The 20694-nt window shown below is 47.5% G+C and overlaps 1 protein-coding gene and 1 non-coding gene across 2 annotated transcripts in view; both read right to left on the bottom strand.

The window, feature by feature from the left end:
- LOC119382199 (sodium-coupled monocarboxylate transporter 1) overlaps positions 1–20694 on the bottom strand; it is a 193560-nt gene that overhangs the window by 11920 nt on the left and 160946 nt on the right. The window contains exon 14 of the mRNA XM_037649915.1: positions 14931–15028. Within this exon, the coding sequence (XP_037505843.1) occupies positions 14931–15028 (98 nt within the window). The remainder of the gene's footprint in view (positions 1–14930; positions 15029–20694) is intronic.
- Trnas-gga (transfer RNA serine (anticodon GGA)) lies at positions 14541–14614 on the bottom strand. The gene has a single exon. It is a non-coding gene; the product is annotated as a tRNA-Ser (tRNA).

The following is a 20694-nucleotide window of genomic DNA, read 5'->3' as shown; positions in this document are numbered from 1 at the left end:
ATCGAAATTCCTACCGGCGGATGTCCAAAGTAAAACATATCTGGTTTTCACGTTATTGTATATAGAGCTGGGCTTATGGACGTCGTTAATTTATCATATCTTCTGAACTGTTACGCGCGGTCACCTATTGTTTAATATGAGTGTGTGCGTTTGTGTGTGTGTGCGTTTTCGAAAGAAGTGCTGTTCCTGCATATTCGTAAATTTAATAAAGAATTTCTTATCCATATTGCAGAGGGAAGAAACAGATGTACTTTATCGTGGACATATGAAAAATATTTTTGTTTCAAATGTGATTCCTTGTGCAAAGATGCTTTAGTCACCGTAAGGCTTTCAGAGCCAGTCTGTATCCAGCAGAGTCAAGAAATGAAACAATAAACAATCAAGGATTGAACGACGTGTCTGAAGTCACAGTGCAAGCGCGAATTCGCGCGAAAAGCTTGTTCTAAGCGACGGCAACTCTTCAGTGTTATTCAAGACCTCTCTGGTATACAGCACTACACCGCGAAGGTCTTTCTGAAAAGTCAGAGAGGTAAAAATGCAGTTTGAATGCTCGCGACGCACGCCTGCTACGTACGTTCAAACACGCCGGAGCGAATGAATCGGCCCAGAGTAGCCCTGCTGCCGCCTTGCGGAGAAGTGGCGGCAACTCGAGCAATTTCGTGACACACGTGGTTCATTGCCGAAGCGGCGCGTTTGGCACCTGTCCTATTCTATCACCGAGCTATGAACGTTAATCATCTGGATGGAGATATGCCACTAAGCGTCAACGTGGGCTATAGCTGACAAACACCAACAGACATTCTACAAGATAGATCTCATACATCAATGTACAATAAACAATGAACTACTCCTGCGAAGACACGCTTCACTTTTGTGTTATACAGATTCCTGAGATGGAGGGATCAACCATGTTTTTTTTGGTCTCCTGAGGGCTCCAGCTAGCGTGCTAAATACTGAAGCATTGAAAATAGTAACAGTGGAATTGACCCCTCTTTGCGCCGTAACATATCTACAATTCAGACGGCTCCTTAGCAATTAAGTGAAGCCGCTGAATGGCAGCGCTGGCCCTGGTGGGCATACACCGGGCATACGCTTGTCCAGTCTAGACGTGCCCTTTATTACGGCCATCAATAATTTACAGTTTCCAGTTTTCGTTTTGTTTTCTTTTCATGAGAGAGGGCAATGAGAAAACCGCTAATTAGCCGCGCAGGACACTGCTATGTATTCGACCGCTTATGTATCAAAGTTGCTTATTGTCACGGCTTGCAGGGCTCGCAGAAATAAATAGGTTTCTCTTTATATAAAGCAAGAGGCGCTACTGGCACTGCTACTACTTACTGGTTCAGGCGATTATGTGGATTATATAATCTAACGTGAATCAGTGACTGTCGCAAACCTCAATTCCATTATTTTACGTTCGAAGGTAATTCGATGTCTTAATGTAGGATTTTCAGTATGTTCAAATACTGACTCAAAATAATAGTCAGTAGAAGGTTTGATATTAGACAGTAGAAGACAAACCTTCTACTAGACCGTAGAAGGTTTGAGCATTTCGCAGCGAAGTGGCTAGCCTCTGTTGGTCGAGATATTACGCAGCATTTTCCCACTGAAAGACTATTGTCAACCCGAAAAGCCAGCAGCTTCGAACTAAAAGAAAAAGCGATAGTGGCCACCATGACTGATAGTGGCCACCATAACCAGCGCCTTTAGTAATACTAAATACAGAACAAAATAAAATATTCCCGGTAGATCGTACACATTGTGGGACTCCATTTTATGCAAAGCAGGCGGCGAATAGCTGCGTACGCCCCATTTTCGAGCTTTCACAAAATACTTACAAGGTGTGACGATGGGTTTGTGTAAATTGAGAAGTTGTGTGCTTACCGTTGGCCTACCAGGCTTGTCGACAACGCTGGAGTATGAACCATCAGCCCGACGTAACGTCGGCAGCACAGACGTCACTTTGATCAAAGCGAAGTGTAAGCAGCGTTCGTTGTCAACGTTTGTGTGCTACGGTTATCTCGTTTGCTACGCTTGTAAACGTTTCTAGGCTGCATTAAAATCTTCGTCAATAAGGAACGTTATGTCTTTCTCTACTTTAAAGCGAGCAAGACATTTTTGACGCGATAGCGTTAAAGAGCTCATGTCGCAGAAATTCCGATGTCGGCGTCGGCATCGTTGGTTGTGAGCGAAAAAACATCATCCTGTCCGTGACCGAAAAATCTAGAAAGAGGCAAATAAAATAATAAAAGTCTTCGAGTTCGAGTGAGAATCGAACCCAGGCGTTGCAAGCAGGTGTCCTACCACAAAGCCACGCTATTTCTTTAAAGTGCTTCGGAAAAAAACACTATATGAATAATCGAGTGTTGTAGCGTGACGTCACATATCACTGAGCACCCAGTGCGCGCATTCCTCTGCGACTGATCACGTGATTCTGCGCCTATTTATGTAGCGCCTTCTAATAAACTTTTCAGTTGCTTCTTGGTAGGCTGTCAGCTGTTCACGTTATTACACTGGCGACGAGGATGGGAGCTAGCTCACTACGAAGCAGTATTGCGGATGATCGGCAGTCGACAGCCACGGACCAGAAAACAGCGGCAGCCATGGCCCTGGACGGTTGAACTCGACGGCACTACTTTCGGCCACAAGCAACGCAGTCGTCGGGGAATGCAACCCGATAAGTATACTGCACTTTGCTGAACAGTGGCTCGACTAGACAAGCTAGACGAGTTCGACGAGAAGGATCACAATTTTGAATCATATCTGGAACGTTTTGAGCACTTCGTCACCGCAAATGCCATCAAAGAGGAAAAGAAGCGAACGTTGCAAATTTAAAAAGCGAGAACAAGAGGAACAGGAAAGCGTCTAGGACTTCATAGTGGCCTTAAAGCCTTTAGCAAGGATAGTTCTAAGGCAGAATTGTACGCATGTTTTTAGCGAGGCCAGAAACGCCCCATTTGCGCTTCCAGATAAAGCGGAAGGCGAGCTAGAAAGGCTAGAGAAAAGCGGTGTTGTATGCCCTGTAAATCGGAGCGATTGGGCCACGCCAGTAGTCGTAATACAAAAGAAAGATGGCTCACTGAGGTTTTGCGGGGACTACAATGTCGCCAATAATCCTGTGTGAGAGAACGACCACTACCCATTGCCTAGACCGGAAGATTTCTACTCAGCAATAGCTGGCGGCAGTGTTTTGTGTGTTGGATCTTTTGGTCGCGTATCAACAGATTCCGCTTACGGCCGCGTTCCGACCACTACTAACCATTAATACGCACGGGGGGCTGTTCGAGTTCTAGCGCTTACCATTTGGAGTAGCCAGCGCCACAGCCATTTTTCAGTCCTTCATGGATGAGGTGCTCAAGGGCAAACCGTACATGGGATGTTGCATAGACGACCTAATTGTGTCAGGAAAAGACGTCGCCGACTGTCCAAAAACATTGGAACTAGTCATGCAGTGGCCTAGTGACTACAACGTGACACTGCAAGAGAAAAAGTGTCGTTTTTTTCAGAGCACTGTGACTTATCACGGTCACACTGTGTGCTCGGTTCTTGTAGAGTGTGTGAGTAGATTAATGAGAACACTGAAACCGTCGAAAGGCGACCTAGAGCAGCGCAATAATATGGATGACAGTGATTAAAATGTAGCCGTAATGATTTCGTGCATTCACTTTCCCACAAGTTTCGGAATGTAGGGGCCAGGTATGGTGTTACTGTGCTGTTTTCTGCTCGTTATAAAGTGGGCAAGGTCGGAGCGGCAGTTCAAGGAAGATGGAGACATCAGGAAGAAGCACAGGCTGCCTACTAAAACATGTTAACAAGTTTGTTCCGTGTAAATTCGCTGTTGTGTACCAGATGCCTTTGTCATGCGGCCGTTCATACATAGAGAAAACAGGCCCGTAAATTAATGTGAGCCTTCATGAGCGCAAGAATGAATTACAATACAAATCAACTAACTTTCGAAGCACTGTATTGAGTGTCAGTGTGTGTTCCGTTTTTGTTGACACAAAAACCTTGTTTGTACATAATGACAGCTACACACGAGAAGTGGCTGAGGCATTCCACATACTAAGGAAAGCTAGATATTGCATTTACCAAGCTTCCCTGGCGTTATCATCGAAGGAAATGGGCGTGGTTAACAGGGGTGGCTAGGGAGCTCACACGAGGATGTGCCTTGAGGTTTGACAAGTGAATAATTTTTGACAATTAGCATGCGCGCTCGGCGTGAGAAAGTACATGTCGTTTTTTCACTAAACCAGTTGCAAGTTCAGCGGCGTGTGTGTCTCTTCTTTCCTTCGTCTTGTATTTAAAAAGGGGCTGTTTGATATTTTTACCTTGGGAACCTCATCAACTCGCCCAATTTGCGTGTCTTCAGTCAACCTTCACGCTGGTCTCGTGGTTATGGTGCTCGACTGCGGAGTGCGGACCCAATGGTCACCTGATCGAATCCCGGCCGCAGCGGCCGCCTTTCAATGCAGTTGAAATGCTACAGGCCCGTGTACTAAGACTTAGGTGCTGTGGAGATAGGTTTAGCACAAAGCTTACCCTACGAGGCGACCGTGAAGGGACGCGACGTTCTCCACTGCCGTAGCGAACGAAGACGCTACGGCCGGGTTCGTCGACTCCGGCACGGCGCAGAAAAGGCACTCGAGGCAGGATGTCAACAAAAAACACGGGTTTATTAACCCTAGATGCAGCACAGTACGACAGTCACGGGCTTGCAGGCCGTAAAGGGAACTCCGCAAGACCGATCGAGTACGCTTGCCAGCGGCGCTACGACTACCACACAAAGGGCAGCGGTCGAGCACACAAACGAGAAGCCGCCTTAATCTCAGGGTCGTGGGTTCGGACCCCACGTTGGGCGCCAGTTATGTGGAGGTAGGTTTGCGAGACGCTTACCCTACGAGGCGACCGGCAAGGGACGCGACGTTCTCCACTGCCGCAGCGAACAAAGACGTTACGGCCGGGTTCGTCGATTCTCCGGCACGGCGCAGAAAAGGCACTCGAGGCAGGAGGTCAACAAACAACACGGGTTTATTAACCCAAGATGCAGCACAGTACGACAGTCACGGGCTTGCAGGCCGTAAAGGGAACTCCGCAAGACCGATCGAGTACGCTTGCCAGCGGCGCTACGACTATCACTCAAAGGGCAGCAGTCGAGCACACGAACGAGAAGCCGCCTGCTAGAGCAGCGCGTCAACCTCTCATCAAGGCCTGAGAGCATCTCCCCCGGGCAAGCCCGCTCCAGACAGAAGCGAGCTCAAGGGGAAAGGGGGTTGTCACTGGCGGCCAATGAGGAACGGCGTTGCGCAGTGACGTAAGCTAGCTTGGTGGCGTGAGCGTGTGAGCATGTCGAGGCATGCCCGGTCGCGTGCCCGCGCGCCGGGAAGCTGACGCATGGCTCGCACCAGACAAAGAGGCCTGGCGCTGCCGCCGTGGTCTGCCGATTAACGGCGGTTCCCGGCGCTCGAGCCGCGCGGGGCTAATACGCGCGCTAGCTGGGGAACGAGGCGCCAAAGGGAAGGGCGCGCTCGATTCCCACAGTGCAAGGAAAAGAACACCAGATGATCAAAATTTACGGAGCCCTCCTCTACAGCCCCCTAATAATTGTTTCACAAACGGGCCGTCTATACCCTGATTCCTTTCTACCTGAATGACCGCCGATGTTTCAACAGGATAAAATGCTTTCTCGTAATGTGTGAAGCCTATATATAGAAGTTGGTGATTTGCGAACGTTTCATATCATGAATATGCTGCATTCACGAGAAGCATTTAGACAACTCTGCTTGGTCATTACTATAAATTTCTAAGGTATTCCTAATTTTAATAGCGTTCGCCGACCTAGTTGGTGGCCGAGAGTAAGCTGATAAGGTTCGAATTTACAATTTATTGATGTACACTTTTTTGGATTAACGTGATAGTAGCATTTTTTTTCGAAATTTCAGTACGCTCGATGTAATTAGCATTTGCATAAAGCGTGACCGTTCCTTTTTGGAAATATAACCTGTCCGCCCTCCAATCCACAGCTTCATTGCAACCTTATCCTTACCAGGTGATTTGCCGCTTTGCATATTTTCCTAGACTTTCTTTACATCCTCAGTGCTTACTGGCAGAATGTCAATTCCTGATAACTATTTCCTTCTTCATTATAGCTCTCGTTGACCAGTCTGCTGTATAGATCTGTCTAGAGCTACTCGGCCAGAGTAAGTACTTTATGCATATAGGTAGGGAAATTGTCTGACTTGTCGCATAACGCATAACGCTCGGAACTACAGTTCCCATGTCGGCTACCTTATCCCTGTCTTTGAACCGGCATTACCACTCACTTGCCAAAATAGGACTGACCACGGTGGTGCAGTACGTCGGCATTACATTTTAAACAGTTGACCCATTAAACCCCCACCTTCATTCCCCAGTGGCTCCGAAGTGTCTGACCAGGACGGCGACCACACCTGTGATGCAATGGCAGGTGATAAGAACCTCTGGCTCAGAACTGGTGCCAGTAGGATCTGGACCCGGCGACGTGTAACGTTAGAAGGTCACCTAGTGACGTCGGAAGTGCTGCTATGGGATCTATCAGAAAATATATATCACGCAATAGGGGTCATTGAGACTATAAGGCTGTCGTCGTGCTAAAGACCGAGCACGAAAGGGCACCCAGTCAATAAAAATGTCGGAGGTAACATAGACGAATCACATAGCAATAGCGAGGTGGTGGCAATTGTTATAATTAAACTTAACCAGAGGTGCCAGAAGGACGCGCCTGAACCTAGCGATGACGACCAGCTGGTTATGACCTTCCATTAGTACTTAGATCTGGCAATTAAAAACACTCGCATAGTTCCTTATGCATTCCACCTGAAAGGACTAGAAGGCGAAAGGCATCTTCTACTTTTTTCCTTCAGTTGATGAAGTGATCCTCCCTTGCTCACCTCCGAAAGCTTTCTGCACCTGACGTGGTTTGGCACAGCCTCCAGTATCGGAGCCATTGCAAGCTTTCTGCAACTCACCTGGTTTTCAACTGCCTCCGTGATCTGCCCACCTTTCACTGAGCGATGATGTCATGTGGTGACGCAATCATGTGACGTTGTCGTATATTAGGTTCGTAAAGTGGCAGGGTTCTGTTTGGTGTCACAGATGTCTGGCAACTTGGGGCAGTGCGCCCCAGTGATACGACACGGGCACACCACGGTCGCTGGCACGGACGCGTGCAAAGTTGCCTGGCAGTTTTTCCCTGTTGCTCAGTGAAGGCCCCTTGAGCACTTTGGGCGCGGAAAACTAATCGTGGCTTCGCCCTAGCTTTCGCGAGTGCGGCCATTTCGTTGGCGCTCAATGGCCGATTGTCAGGGTCTCCGTCACGCGCTACTGGCCGCTGTCGCGGCCACGCGCTGTTTAGCCCGCGCGCCTGCCCCTTCGGGGCAGGCGTGCGTCCGTACCCGTGTCACTGGGGCGCACGTAACCCACGAGCCGCTTCGCGTTTCTCAGTATTTGCCAGCGTCCGTGGTGTGCCCCAAGTTGCCAGACTTCTTATGACACCAAACAGAACCCTGCCCGTAAAGTTATATAGCGTTACTGAGAAATAGCTTCAGTGACATAGTAAAGAAAACCGTGTGGTGGGAAAATATTACTGTGTCATTTCAAAAATATATAATAAATGAGAAGGGAAACAACGGTGACTATAGAGACAACTTATTGAAGAGTCTAAACTGAACTATAAAAGACAGTGTCCCGGAAATTAACGAAATCACGTCTCACAGTTCGCTAGATGTTGGGATGTCATTGGCAGATCCTACGGTGATGCGTTCGGTCATGTCAGCGTCGGTACAGCACTCTTATGACGGGCTTTGTGCCAACGCATGCTTGAGGTCTACGAGGTCCTCTGCTTGAGGTCCAAATCACTCGAATGGCTTCTGCGTTCTTGAGCATGTCCACCAAAGGTGTGCTTTATCAGCGTATCGTGCAACAAAGTCCCGATAATAACCTGCTTGACCGAGGAACGAACTGCACTTGTTTCTTAGTCTCAGGTTTAGGAGCTTGAAGGATTTTTTCGATTGTCTCTTTGTTCGGTTGACTTCTTTCTTCACCCAGACCATATCCCAAATATGTGACTATAGATGCTCCGATCTCGCATTCTTGCGGTTTTATTTTGAGGCCTGTAGCTCTAATTCTATTGAAGAGACGTTTTAGTGTCTGCAGATGCTCGTCCCACGTTACTGCTGTCACGAGTACATTATCCATATCAGAGTCATGATATGCGGTGAAATATATGCGTGTTCGACATGACTTGTCTGGTGTTTTCACAAGGACAAGGTGACAGGCGTTCTAGAATAGTTTGAAACGGCCAGTGTTGCGCACACAGACGTTCGTTTCCTTGCGGCATGCTTGAGGCACGCACCAAGAACCGAAGCCAGGCTATCAGTTGAGGAGAGGATGCGCACGGGGCCCGATTACGCTTCGCGTTATAACTCTTTTAAGGTGAAGCTCAAGCGTGCTTCAAGTTTTAGAGTGCAGTTCTTAGGCGCCCGTTCCTGCGTTGAGCGGCATCGCCGTCAGTGGCGTAACCGATAGACATAAAAAAGTAACTTATAGACGTGAAAAAATAAAATGAGAAAAAAAAATACCCAGAATCGAATGGAATTTCACCCCGGACCCCCTGCGTGGAAGTCGAGTATTCTACTACAGAACCACGCTGGTGCTTAAAAACGCAATTTGCAAAAAGACCCTATAAAGGCGTCATGTCGGCCAAGGAATCGCGTTAACCTATGTAAGTATAGCGTGATAGAAGATTAAAATAACAACCAGTCATCACACAAGGCTAATTGCGCTATGAGTGTGTGCTTTAATACTTGCCACTCACTGCAAAGTGCTCAGCCATAATATTTTACCGTCATCAGTCCACATGCAGCATAAAAAGTGCACATTATACCTTACAGATGTGTAGCGGGTACCTCGTTTATTGGCAGAAAGACGAATTATGGCGTAAGGGGCGCTGTCCTACTTCACAAAAATTATGATTTATAGCGTAGTCGATACCTTGCGCAAAGTCAAAACACAGTTGGCCTTGTCCCAACACGAAGCTGCGCTCAGAATTCGCATTAGGCAGTATCGCAATCGTCGGTGAATTTTTATATCTTCTCCAGGGGGGGGGGGGCTCTGCCACAACCACTGCGGGCCTTGATTCGAGATACCCTGTCTTGTTCCGTTTTACGCTCCTGGTACATTTCCGATGACGACATCGTACAGGGTTGGCCAGACATTTTGCAACAACGGTCCCTGAAAAATATGGTGACCAGATGAACACGCCGGCTTTCAGGGCCTCAGTGGTACTACCATCAGCCAAAACTATGGTTATCATTGCGCCCGTTATTGCCGTATTCGGTGCTAACGAACAGTCGTACAACAACGCTGTTGCTGCCTGCGTTACGCAGCACCGATACAACCTCCCCAGATCATACACCTTGCATGATTGGCATGTCATGGTTGTTCAAACTTGCGTTAGGCAAGCGCCTCGTTCTTCATCTCGTCGACTGTAGTCTTGACTTCTGTTGAATGAATGACTGGACACTAAAGGCAAATATTAAGTCGACGTTGATTGTTGAAACAGCGTTGCAGAAACCTCGGACTGCTTGTTTCGTGCCAAGAAAATGCTTATTTTGAAAGAAAATCACGTTTTAGTGGTCCGCACTGCGTTAGCGCACTTCAAATCACCCGCCTGAACGGTCCTTTTTGACGTAGCAGTTGGCGTGCCCAAGGTTGCCTAGCCTTTACTGTTCGGCCGCCGAAGCTACTCTTTCCTGCACAACCCCGGCCATCAACCTTGCCAAGAAGCAACCAAGGGCCACTCCGAAACTGTAAAGTTCACTGTAACGGAGGCTTAGCCTGGCCAGCCGCAGAAGTAGAGTATCGACAGGGCGAAAATAGCGAGAGCCAAGCACACGCAGCAGTACGCGATACCGAAACTACCACTGAGACGCGACCGCGTGAGCAAAGCGCTGCTCGGCAAAAACGAAACTTTTGACCCACTCGCGGCGTTCATCAAGGGCAAGTGGTTCTTTTTTCAATTAATGAAAGAGCAACGAACCAGTAGCATTTTAATGCGTCTTCTGATGCATGGAAGGTTCTTTTTTATCACAAATAGTTTGATTACTGGTGCTTAATTGTACTCGGGACTCTTGACGTCATCGGGATCATTTTCAAAATGTCGCACTCGTGGTGCGTATCGTGTCCTTCATTTACCTTAATTTCTCGATTAGTAGGGCACTGCTGTTGATAGTATTGACGTTTTAGGCGTCCTCAGACATGGACCTTTCACTCCACAAAATGTTAGTTGCCTTTAGTGTGCCTTTAAGGAAAAGCAACCGGCGATTTCTTTTGCGCTTGCGACCTTGCAGTCTGCACTCTTGCACATTGTGCCCAGTCTTCGAGCAACACGCGCAGTCTCGTTGGTTCCACCGCATGCGACAGTGGGATGTTTTGCGCACGTATTTTTCACGAAAAAAGCATCAGACATGGGTGTTCAAAGAGCTACTTCCTTCTCCTTCTCTTGTAGCACCACCTTCTTGCATTTCCTTGAACGTTAACAAATTCTTCTGCCCTTGTGCCTCCGTAAAGTGATCTGTGGCTGCAGCGATCTCATGAAGCATCGGATAGTTTCTCTCTCGAACAAACAACGTCCGACGACGACGGCAGGTATTAAGCAGTTGTTCACCAGCAATTATATCTCGTACCGCTCCAAACTTCTTTCCTCGTTCGGCCATTTCGATCCAACAGCCGAAGAAGCTTAAAAGCCCCGTGGCATACTACATCGCGGACTCCCCATCTTGTTGTTGACTTAGTCGAAACTTTCCCCGAGACCCCTCAATTGTACATCCGAGACATTGAAGTAAGGCCTCCAAACGACCAAAAACCTTTAAGGCCTCACCACTGAAACACAAGCTGAGTGCTGCGGCCCATTTGTCTAACGGCAAGGACAAAAAAGCATTCAGGTGGCCACCATGACCAGGCGTAACGTCACGGCGGTGCAGCATCACGCCGCGAATACACGAATAATCCACGTTTTCGTACAACTGATACTGCGAAGAACGAAAGACGGTAGCTTCTTTATTATAAACATATACAGCTCTCCCAAACAAAGGAAATGCGACTTCGCGGATCTCTTCGTGACAGCACGACTTAAAACCAGGAACAATCCACTGCTGATCATCGGGGACTTAAACGCTCACCATACGGCACGGGGACATAGCAGGCTTCAAAAAAGTGCAGCAAATTGTGGAACGACATACGAACTCATGATCTGGATCTAATAACCAACCCAATGCAGCCCCCGAGGAAGGAAAACAGTGTCGCGGTTGACATAACCCCTACCTTACTCGAGTAGCTCGAGGAGGTCGGGTATTGCGGAGCTGCTTGACGCTGCTGTTACAGCGCAGCACCAAAAGCTACTCGAATCTAAAGCGGAAAGCAATATTAAAGAGATTGCGCTACGAGCCCAAGCATGAGGAACTGCGCTCAAGAGACATACCGGTACAGATCAGGGACAAGATAGATACTTACGCTGCACAGAAACATGGATCCTGCGTTTCACGCAGGCAGACGCAAAGGCAGGGCAGAAGTATTATAAGCTATGTACACTGCTCGACCGGACGTCTATATACGGACGCTGCGGAATATGAAAGCAAAGCGACACACACTGCAGTGGCAGCTAGGGAAGAAGGAACCCCGATGGCGTGCTGTACAATGAGTGGCGTCGAGACAGTAGAGGCCGAGGAAGTGGCCATGGCGTTGGCCATCAGCCAAATGGGGATCAAGGTGGTCCTCAGTCACTTCAAAAAGGCTGTGAGAAATTATCAATCGGGGTGAGCGAGGCTGCCGTCCGTATATTAGACAGAGTAGGAGGACCCAGAAATGATCCTGGTCGTCTGGGAGCCAGCTCACCAGCGACTAAGACGAAACGACGAGGCTCAATCGCTCGCCCCAGGTCTCACTTACCGGTCAACCTCCGGAATCTCCGAAGTCACCGAAATTACAAACAGAAGAAGATATGCGCGCATACCAAGAAATCACAGCATACTGCAGGCTAAATTGGCAAGTATACCCGGGAGTGGACTGATCTCTCAGTAAGAAAGATGAGGTTATGTGGCGAAATTACAGACGGAGGTTCTTTCAAACCCCGTACTCTACAGCAAGTGGCACCGAGAAGTAGTCAGGTCACACTGCAAATTTTGTGATGTGGCAGCAAATTTGGTCCACATGGTGTGGGCATATAGTACGATAGTTCGCATGCACTGTAATACTGGGAGGCTCCACTCCGCAGCCTCAGCCCTTAGCGTCCAGCGGGACATCATCAATCAAGCCCTTGCTAGTAACATGTCTCAAGCGATTCCGGCCAATGGCTAGAGGCGACGTGGCAGGTGGACTTTCTCCTGACGTGCATCGACTGATAGTCTAATACGGTCTTCACTCTGTGTCTCTCTCATCCTGAACACATTCAGTTAATGACCATTTACCACATGGTTTCGCCCTGGCGTAGCGGACGCCAATCTGTCGTGTATTAAGTTCGTAAAGTTCAATAATGTCGCTGAGAAACAGCGTCAGTGACATGTGGCAGAACGAAACTATGTGGCGGAATAAATATTCTTTGTCATTATTAAAACATAAATCAAAGAAAAGATAAAAATTCTAAAGAGAAAACGCGGACTACAAAGCAGATTATCAAACGGTCTAAACTGAGCTATAAAAGTCAATGTCCCCGGAAACTGAAGAAAGTTTATCGCACAGATCGGTATTGCTGTGGACGTTCGCATGCCGTGGAGATCATGCGGTGAAGTGTTGCGTGATGTCGGCGTCGCTAGAGCGGCAAACCGGAGGCAAGTGGGCACCGTAGATTCAGCCGAGTGCATGCTCATGATTCTGGCAAGTGCACACTCGAGACCGGCACCACTGCAGGCTGGTACATCAGGCCTCTTCCTTGATGGTCGAAGGGGTCGGCAGTGGGTCTGCTGGCTTGAGTCCGCAGCGCAGCCGCCTTCAGGACAGCGAGCCGCCACACGTCTTCTCTCCGACAACCAACCACACCCTCTCATCTTCCTCCTCTCTTCCCTTGCCCCATCAGAATAATTTTCCTGCTCCAGTTATTCTTCTTGTACAGTTCATTGCACTTCCGTTAGTTTTGGTTTCCAAGTTTCCCCGACACCGGCGAACACACGACGTCAAGTCCAACAGATCGTGAGAAACACTCATTGCATACGTCATAGTGACGCCATAATCACGTCCCGTATTTTGATGATGTGTGATGTCCCGCCGATGTCATATTGTGACGTCATCAGGTGTGATGATCTTTCGCATCACTCGTCTTCACGCCGAGACCTCGCAACGCTGAGCTCTATGGTCAATTTTCGCGTTTGACGAGGCATATAAGGCATTCGTCTTTAATAAAGGCACAGCACATGTGTTGTAGGAATAATGGAGGGCATTTAGTAGAATTAGCAGAACGCAATAATTTACGGATCATGAGTACCTTCTTCCAAATCCGATAGAAACGAAAGGGGACGTGTAGGTGCCTTAAGGGTGAGACTAGGATAAATAGACTTCATACTGCTAGCTCACCGAGGCATCGTGCCGGAGGTGGAGGTACTATGCAAGGTGCAATGCATTGAACATAGGGTAATTTGAGTGACATCGTGAATTAGCCCTTATACTAAGGACAACAAAAGATACTAGTAAGGAAAAGTCGACCAATGAGCTAGCGGTAGCAGAGAAAACAGGTTAATGTAGTATCCGACTGCTGAAAGGATATTTTGCTCTAGACGAGAAAGGCGACACTAGTGTCCACAGAATAAGCAAATGTCTTGCAGGTTTGCTGCAGGTACCAAAGAATAAAGACGGTCAGAAAACAGAGGAAAAATATTTACCGTTTCTTTCCTCCCATTAGTGTGCCCTAAATAAGCCCGTTTCGGCATGTTCACCAACCAAGCTTCATTCATCAAGTTGAACGATAGTTAAATCCAGTATTTTTAGAGATGTGCTGCAAGACACCCGTTCGCAAATTTGGTGTATGTCAGAAAGATGTGAGAACCACAAGGAAGGTCAGTTTTTTATATGAAATCTAGCAAGTTTACCCATGCATTCACTGGCAATATACGCACTTGCAGCTTGTAAATTTCGAAGCTTCGTCTTTCAAATCTGCAACTTTTGACTATTTTTATGGAGTGTCTGCGGTTTAAATGAGGAATCAGCCACTTACAGTCATAGAAAGATATCTTTTTATTTTCAGTAAAAAACGCGTAAAAATCGTACCGTATATTAATTATTGCTTTCCACTTGCACATGTGCACATACACACATACGCACACAGACACAGATCGGCAAGCGGTGGAGGTTAAGTAGATTAAGCTGCTCGTAACACTCTCCCGCTTCCTGTGTATATAAGTAGGAACACACCGAAGATAAGAAAGAGAGAATAAACAACCACCCATTTGTAGCACGAAGGCACAAGGAAATCCATACGGATTTCTCAGAAATAAAGCCTCTTAGTCGCCGAAAAATTCGTCCTGGTCCGGGGTTCGAACCCGGGGCCAACGCCTTTCCGGGGCGGTCGCTCTACCAATTGAGCTAACCAGGAAGCTAGCAATTGGCAGCGCGAGGGCGAATTCATCGACGACTCGAAGCAACTGGACGCACATTGAAAATAAGTTCTGCGGAATCCCGCAAGGTGGCGGAAGGGTTAAGAAAGGGAGACTAGACAACCACCCATTTGTAGCATGAAGCCACAAGGAAATCGATCCGGATTTCTCAGAAATCTCAGAAATCTTAACACTTCCGCCACCTTGCGGGATTCCGCAGAACTGATTTTCAATGTACACCGAAGATAAGAATTTTTGTAACTCCTCCATCGCATGAGCTAAACTTCTTTTAAAGATTGGTCACCGTCAACTCACCGAAAATGGTGCTGACGACCAACGAAACGATGACGTGCACAAGGAAACCAACAGGAATGACCCACATGAAGGAGATGTGGTAAAACCGGAAGAGTCCCCTGCATCGCAGGTGACACATTTTCATTTTTCATACATATTGAATTCGCTGCTCTCAAGTGACAGAATAATCGGAGCGCACTACCAAAAAGGCGATACAAAAATAACAGATGTTTACAAATAGGCAATAACATATTAATTAATGTAAGTACAATCAACATAATGCACACAAAAAGCACCAGTCATGCCACTAATATATGTAATCAAGCCACTTTCGAAACACTTTGTCCAACTTCAGCCAAATCAAGGTAAATCGATGTCTGGCTCCAGTACTAGCAAAAAATGTGTCTAGCCTGGTTTATCCTGCCTAATCAAGCAAGCTTTAACCTTGATGAAATTTGTACACACAGCAGATATTTGGTTCCGCACAAAAAAATAAAATTACGATTTTAGGTAGAAAACAGATAGGCTAAGCATTCAAAACATATTTCTTAGCCAGCATCAGTTTTGTAAGTTTAGATAATGCAGAAAGAAATTCGGACAGAACTGGCAACGTTAAATTTTTGCGGCCACCTCGTACTTTAAACCCGCCCCTACGTCGTTTCCGCAAGAAATTTTCATTGCGCAGTTAACGTCTTAACGCTACACAAAGAAGCTCTGCAACATTTCCTCAAGCTGCATCACATAATCAAGCAGTCATGGGCGTACGTAAATTATTTACAGTGAATGACGCACGGTGGTAGCGGGCAACCTAAAAGATTAAAGTTGCAAGACAGGCTTGTTGGTATGGCATATTTGGAGAACAATGGTTGCGCAAAGAAGCAGGACACAAGAAGGCAACTGTATCTACTGCTCTAAACATGATGATGAAAACATTTCTTTAACCAACGTGTGTAACTAGTATTGGTGTAGATTGGCTTTTTAGTGTATTCTTTGTGTATTGATTTCCACTGTCTGTTAATAAAGTATACTCTTTGTGTGTAATATTTACTATTATGTAGTATTGTTATCTCCACTTTAATATGTTAAGTAATCCTGTATTTACTTTGCTGTTGACCTGCATTTCCGCCCCTCCCCTCTACAGTGTACAAATGTACCCTGAGGGTTTCATAAAAAATAAATAAATAATAAATAAAGTGCACTGAAACGGGGAGGGTCCCTATTCCAGGATTCCTATGACCTCTTGGATAGGCCAAGCCCGTCAGAGAAGCGCCCAACAGACCTCGAGAACGCTATCGCTAACGGTGCTTCCCACTGCTCTGTGGTACTGGTGGACCGAAGGATTGGTGAGAGGGGAGGGAAAGAGGCAGCGGTGCACTCTACGGTGACATGAAATGCTGTCCTCTAGGCAGTGCTGCGTGTGTCTTTTTGTGGCTGTGTGTGCCGTTTCTCTGCGCTGCCATTGTTATCCAAAAACAGCCTCAGAGAAGTCGCCCCACCATATTGCCATAAGAAGCGTCGGCAATTGATATTTTTAGCTGCGAAGCAGATTTTGCTCGCGGATGTGTCCGGTGGTGGCTTCCGCGCTCCACTGCGCATGCGCCTACTCTCTCTCCCACTCTCCTCCTTTACGCAGGTGTTCGGTTGCCTTCCCTCCTCTCCTCCCCAGCGCTGCAGCCGCCGAGCAGACTCTCCTCTCACGTGATGCAGCCGCGCCGCAGCGAAATGCAGCCTGTAACCCACTCTCTCCCTCCCTCGTTTCATGCGTATATAAACGCGTCCGCTCGGTCGGCGTCCGTCATTCTCGCTTCGCTCCCGCTCGATGAGTTGTAAGGTCAACGTCGGCGCCAGTTGCAGCAGCACTCCAACCTCTGCCGAGTTCCAGATCGTCGCGGAGCAGCAGCGCAGGGCTCGCGATGCCGAACGGAAACGGCTGCGCAGGCAAGGTGATCCCGAACTTTGGGCCAGGGAAGCGCAAGCGAAACGGCAACGTCGAGCTGCAAACCCCGAGGTCCGGAACGCCGACGTCGAAGCCAAGCGTCAGCGTCGGAAAGCGCTAACAGAAAGCAACGCACAAACACAACGTAATGATAACACAAACACCAAATACAAACCTCACACACTAACGGAAACGCCGAGTAAACGTAAAGGAAACTTGGTATGCGTCCCCAATGCTGCTTCGTATCGCCTCATGGTTCCCTTGAGTGGGAGATGGTGTAATTTTTTCCTGTCTACTGCTCCAGGGATGGGATGTCGTCGAGCATATGCTCAAAGTCCGTTCGGCAACTTCGCATAAGAGTCAAATAATTTGGTTCTTATACGATGGACACCGTACGCCACTTAAATTGTTGGAAGTAATTTAATTGACAACAAGAGAAAACACAGCGCCTATGGGACTTATACGGAAGATAGAACGATGGAATTTAAGGTTGTTCTGAATGACTACTGCATGGCGCTGCACGATTTAAGAGGACCAATTATTGATCAAACGCACAAGGCAATAACTTATGCTCACAATTAAGCAATCACTGCATCATAACCTACCTCGATTAGCCTTTTCTTATACATATTCTTTCTATGGGGGTAGCTGCTAGCGATGGAAGGCTATACGGAATGGTGCACACGTCGTTTAACGCCAAAAAGTGGGAAGCGAAAGCTGGCAAAATGAAACTAACCTTTGTAAAAATGCGGTAAGGGCGCAGTTCACGGTTGTATAAAATATATTGTGTAATGAGGACTAAGTGTTGTGAATAAAGAGCACACTTAGCCCCGTGCATATTTATTATTACATTAATCAAAGGGCCACTGAAACCCTGAAAGCCCAGAAGAGTAACTATAGGTCCGGCGTAAGGGGACATAGGAAAGTGACGTCAGGTGCGCACGCCGCGCCCTAATGCTGGGCTCCCACTCTGCTCCGCTTACGTCACGCGCGTCGCGTGTGCTTTTCCGTGTGCTTCCGTGATGGTGCTCGCATGGCGCCCTCCTCTCCTTCCACCGCTGCTCTCGTTCAGCACTCGCTAGTGCCGACACGTTTGGACACGTCAGCAGTCGCCTTGCCCAGATTCCGCACCAGTAAGATGGGTGCACGTTTAAGCTGGCTTGCGCTCCGTTCGCGTACAATGAGGAGACGAAATTGAAAAACCAGGTTCTAAGGGGCCGTGTTCGTTCACGCAGTTTGTAAGTTTGCACATACAGTCGTCTAAGTTACCGAAAGTGTACATTCCACACATAATAACATTAATATCTGGGGTTTTACTTCCCAAATCCACGATATGATTACGAGGGACGCCGTAGTGGAGGGCTCTAGAAATTTCAACCATATCGTGTCTTTTTAACATGTACTGGCATCGCACAGTACACGGGCCTGTAGCATTTCTGCACCATCGAAATGCGACCGCCGGGGTTGAACCCGCGACGTTTGGGTCAGCAGCCGAGCGCCGTAATCACTGTACCACCGAGGCGGACATATACATTGTACACAGAGGAAGCTAACCCTGTTAGCGCCACTACGCCCCCTTCAGCGCAGCTAAGAATACCTCAAGTTATTTTCTGAAAAAGCTAGTGACCGACTATGGGTTTGAATTATTCATAACTACCCAGGTGCGGGAAATATTAAAAAATTTGCATTTTAGTTTTTTAATTGAATATTTTAGGATACTAAGGATGACAAGTGTTGCCACGGCCTTTAAACAGTGTGTTTTATCTGTGAGAGAGAGGAGGCCTTCTTTGTATTTATCGAAGGTGGCACCAACGATGCTCATAATAATCGATTTATGTGCAATGATTTTGCTGCATCTTCGGGGGCGGCGATCTTGGGCGACGCGGCGACCTTGAGGGAAAGTCATTTCTCCGAGAGTGATCAGTGACGCAGACAGCTAAGCCCAAATTGCCGTGTTCCTCCCACCCAATAGACTGGACCAGGAAAATTTAGGGCACGTGAAGATCCCCGTGGTCGTTGTTGGGAAATGCAGAAGTATTTGCTTTGATTTCCCGACAGATGATTTCTGTTATTTCTGACGGCGGCGACGACTGCAGACGAGACCTCACTCCGTCGTTGCTTGTGGACGTCGTAGTAGTGTTTGGCAGCCGAGTGAATGCCTTAGGAATACGCTAGCGTTTGGCCTGCTCAAAACGTCGGCATTCCTCAGTAATTTCGTCGACGGTCACACAATTAGGGCACAGTAATTCGTTCAACGCGTCGTCCACTATACCTTTCAGCGCGTAACTAACCTTTTCTAACTCTGACATGTTACTGTCGACTTTGCGACAAAGAGCTAGCACGTCCTGGATATATGGTATGTATGGTTCAGTGGGCGTCTGAGCATAGATCGATAGCTTATTGTTTGCGGCTGCTTTCCACCCATGGACTTCGCAAATAACTCGAAATTTCTTACATGAAAGACTCTCAGCTTGACACCACGACTGCAGGCAGGTTTCTCGGTGCGAATGTAATATACATGCTCTCTCACTGCTATTCCACCATCCCTGCTCTTGATATGAATCGGGCCGCGCACACGAAGTGGTGCAGCTAAGTGCCGCGCCGATACGCAGTTGAGGCTTCAACGCGGCGAGTAACGCGTCTTTTGAGAACAAGGCATTTTCGATGCTAAATGCTAACACTTGTGGAATTGCATTATGGCGCCATGTTTCCTTCAGAATACAATCTGACTATGTACCACCATTATTACGCATCCTTTATTGCTCGTTAAAACGGTTGCCAACAAGAATACTGCTTTGTTAAGCTCCTCAGAAAACTGCGTAGCACAGCAGTACGATAGACGATGTGATAAATTCACAACACTCACGCCCACGCCGTTGCTTTGACGAGATTCGCCTCGACCGGTGAATTGCGCGAAGTCAACGGCGTTGTACCAGCCACACAGGCCACCAATGTGCGCAGCGCTATCGCGGGTTCGAGGCTCACACTATGAACTGTGCATGGTGAAGATGGGCAACGCGAAGCACAGAAGTGTGGAAATACCGGTAAGGGAGGATTAAGGAAGCTAAAGTTTGAAAGCGAACTGTAGCGTCTTTCCTAAACTTGTCAGGCGGTTTGCATATATTAAGCCCGATGAAACTTTTTGCTGGGCAAGTTTGTTCATACTTGCAAGGAAAAATGGTAGCGTGCAAAGTAGAGAAGGACGCAGAACACATGGAGGAGCGCAAACATTCAACAAATTTTTTTTTCTTCGTCGCTGTCAGTATAGACGCGCATTCACTGACCTGCTCACAACGGTAATCAAATGGTCACGCTCTGCAGATGACAACAGGCCGCGCAGGGACCTCATTTCAGAATCCATTAAAGAAATTGACGTTTTTATTCCACAGGATTAAAGATATATAAAAACCTTCCATCAGTTCACGGGCAGTGTGAATATGGCTTTTGCCCAAAATCTTGATCCTTTGGAAATTCGGAGCACACGTGCAACGCCGGAGGCGCGCAGGCAAATGCGCTTTCTCTTTATGGATTATCGATAATTGATGTTCCCTTGCACGAACGTTGATGCGCGTTCTGGTTTGCGCTGTGAGGCAAAAGGGAACATAAATTACCGATAATCTATAACAGAGAACGTGAATAATCGATAATTCTACAGCGGGCCCTTTATTCAATGTTAGTTCTTCCCCTTCGTCGTCAACTTGCAACCTTTTTGGTGAGCTACATTATGACGGCAACCTGCCAAGCAAGATATCTCGCGTTTTATTCGCGGAAAGTTCAGGTACCTGCAGAAGTGCTTGGGCTGTTCGCTTTACCTGGCCGAAGCCGAGACATGCAAGACGTGTGTACCGG

This window comes from Rhipicephalus sanguineus, chromosome 2 (assembly GCF_013339695.2).
Source record: "Rhipicephalus sanguineus isolate Rsan-2018 chromosome 2, BIME_Rsan_1.4, whole genome shotgun sequence".
NCBI classification, from domain to species: Eukaryota; Metazoa; Arthropoda; class Arachnida; order Ixodida; family Ixodidae; genus Rhipicephalus; species Rhipicephalus sanguineus.
The sequence above is the reverse complement of the archived record's forward strand: the minus strand, read 5'-3'. Positions and strand labels throughout refer to the sequence as shown.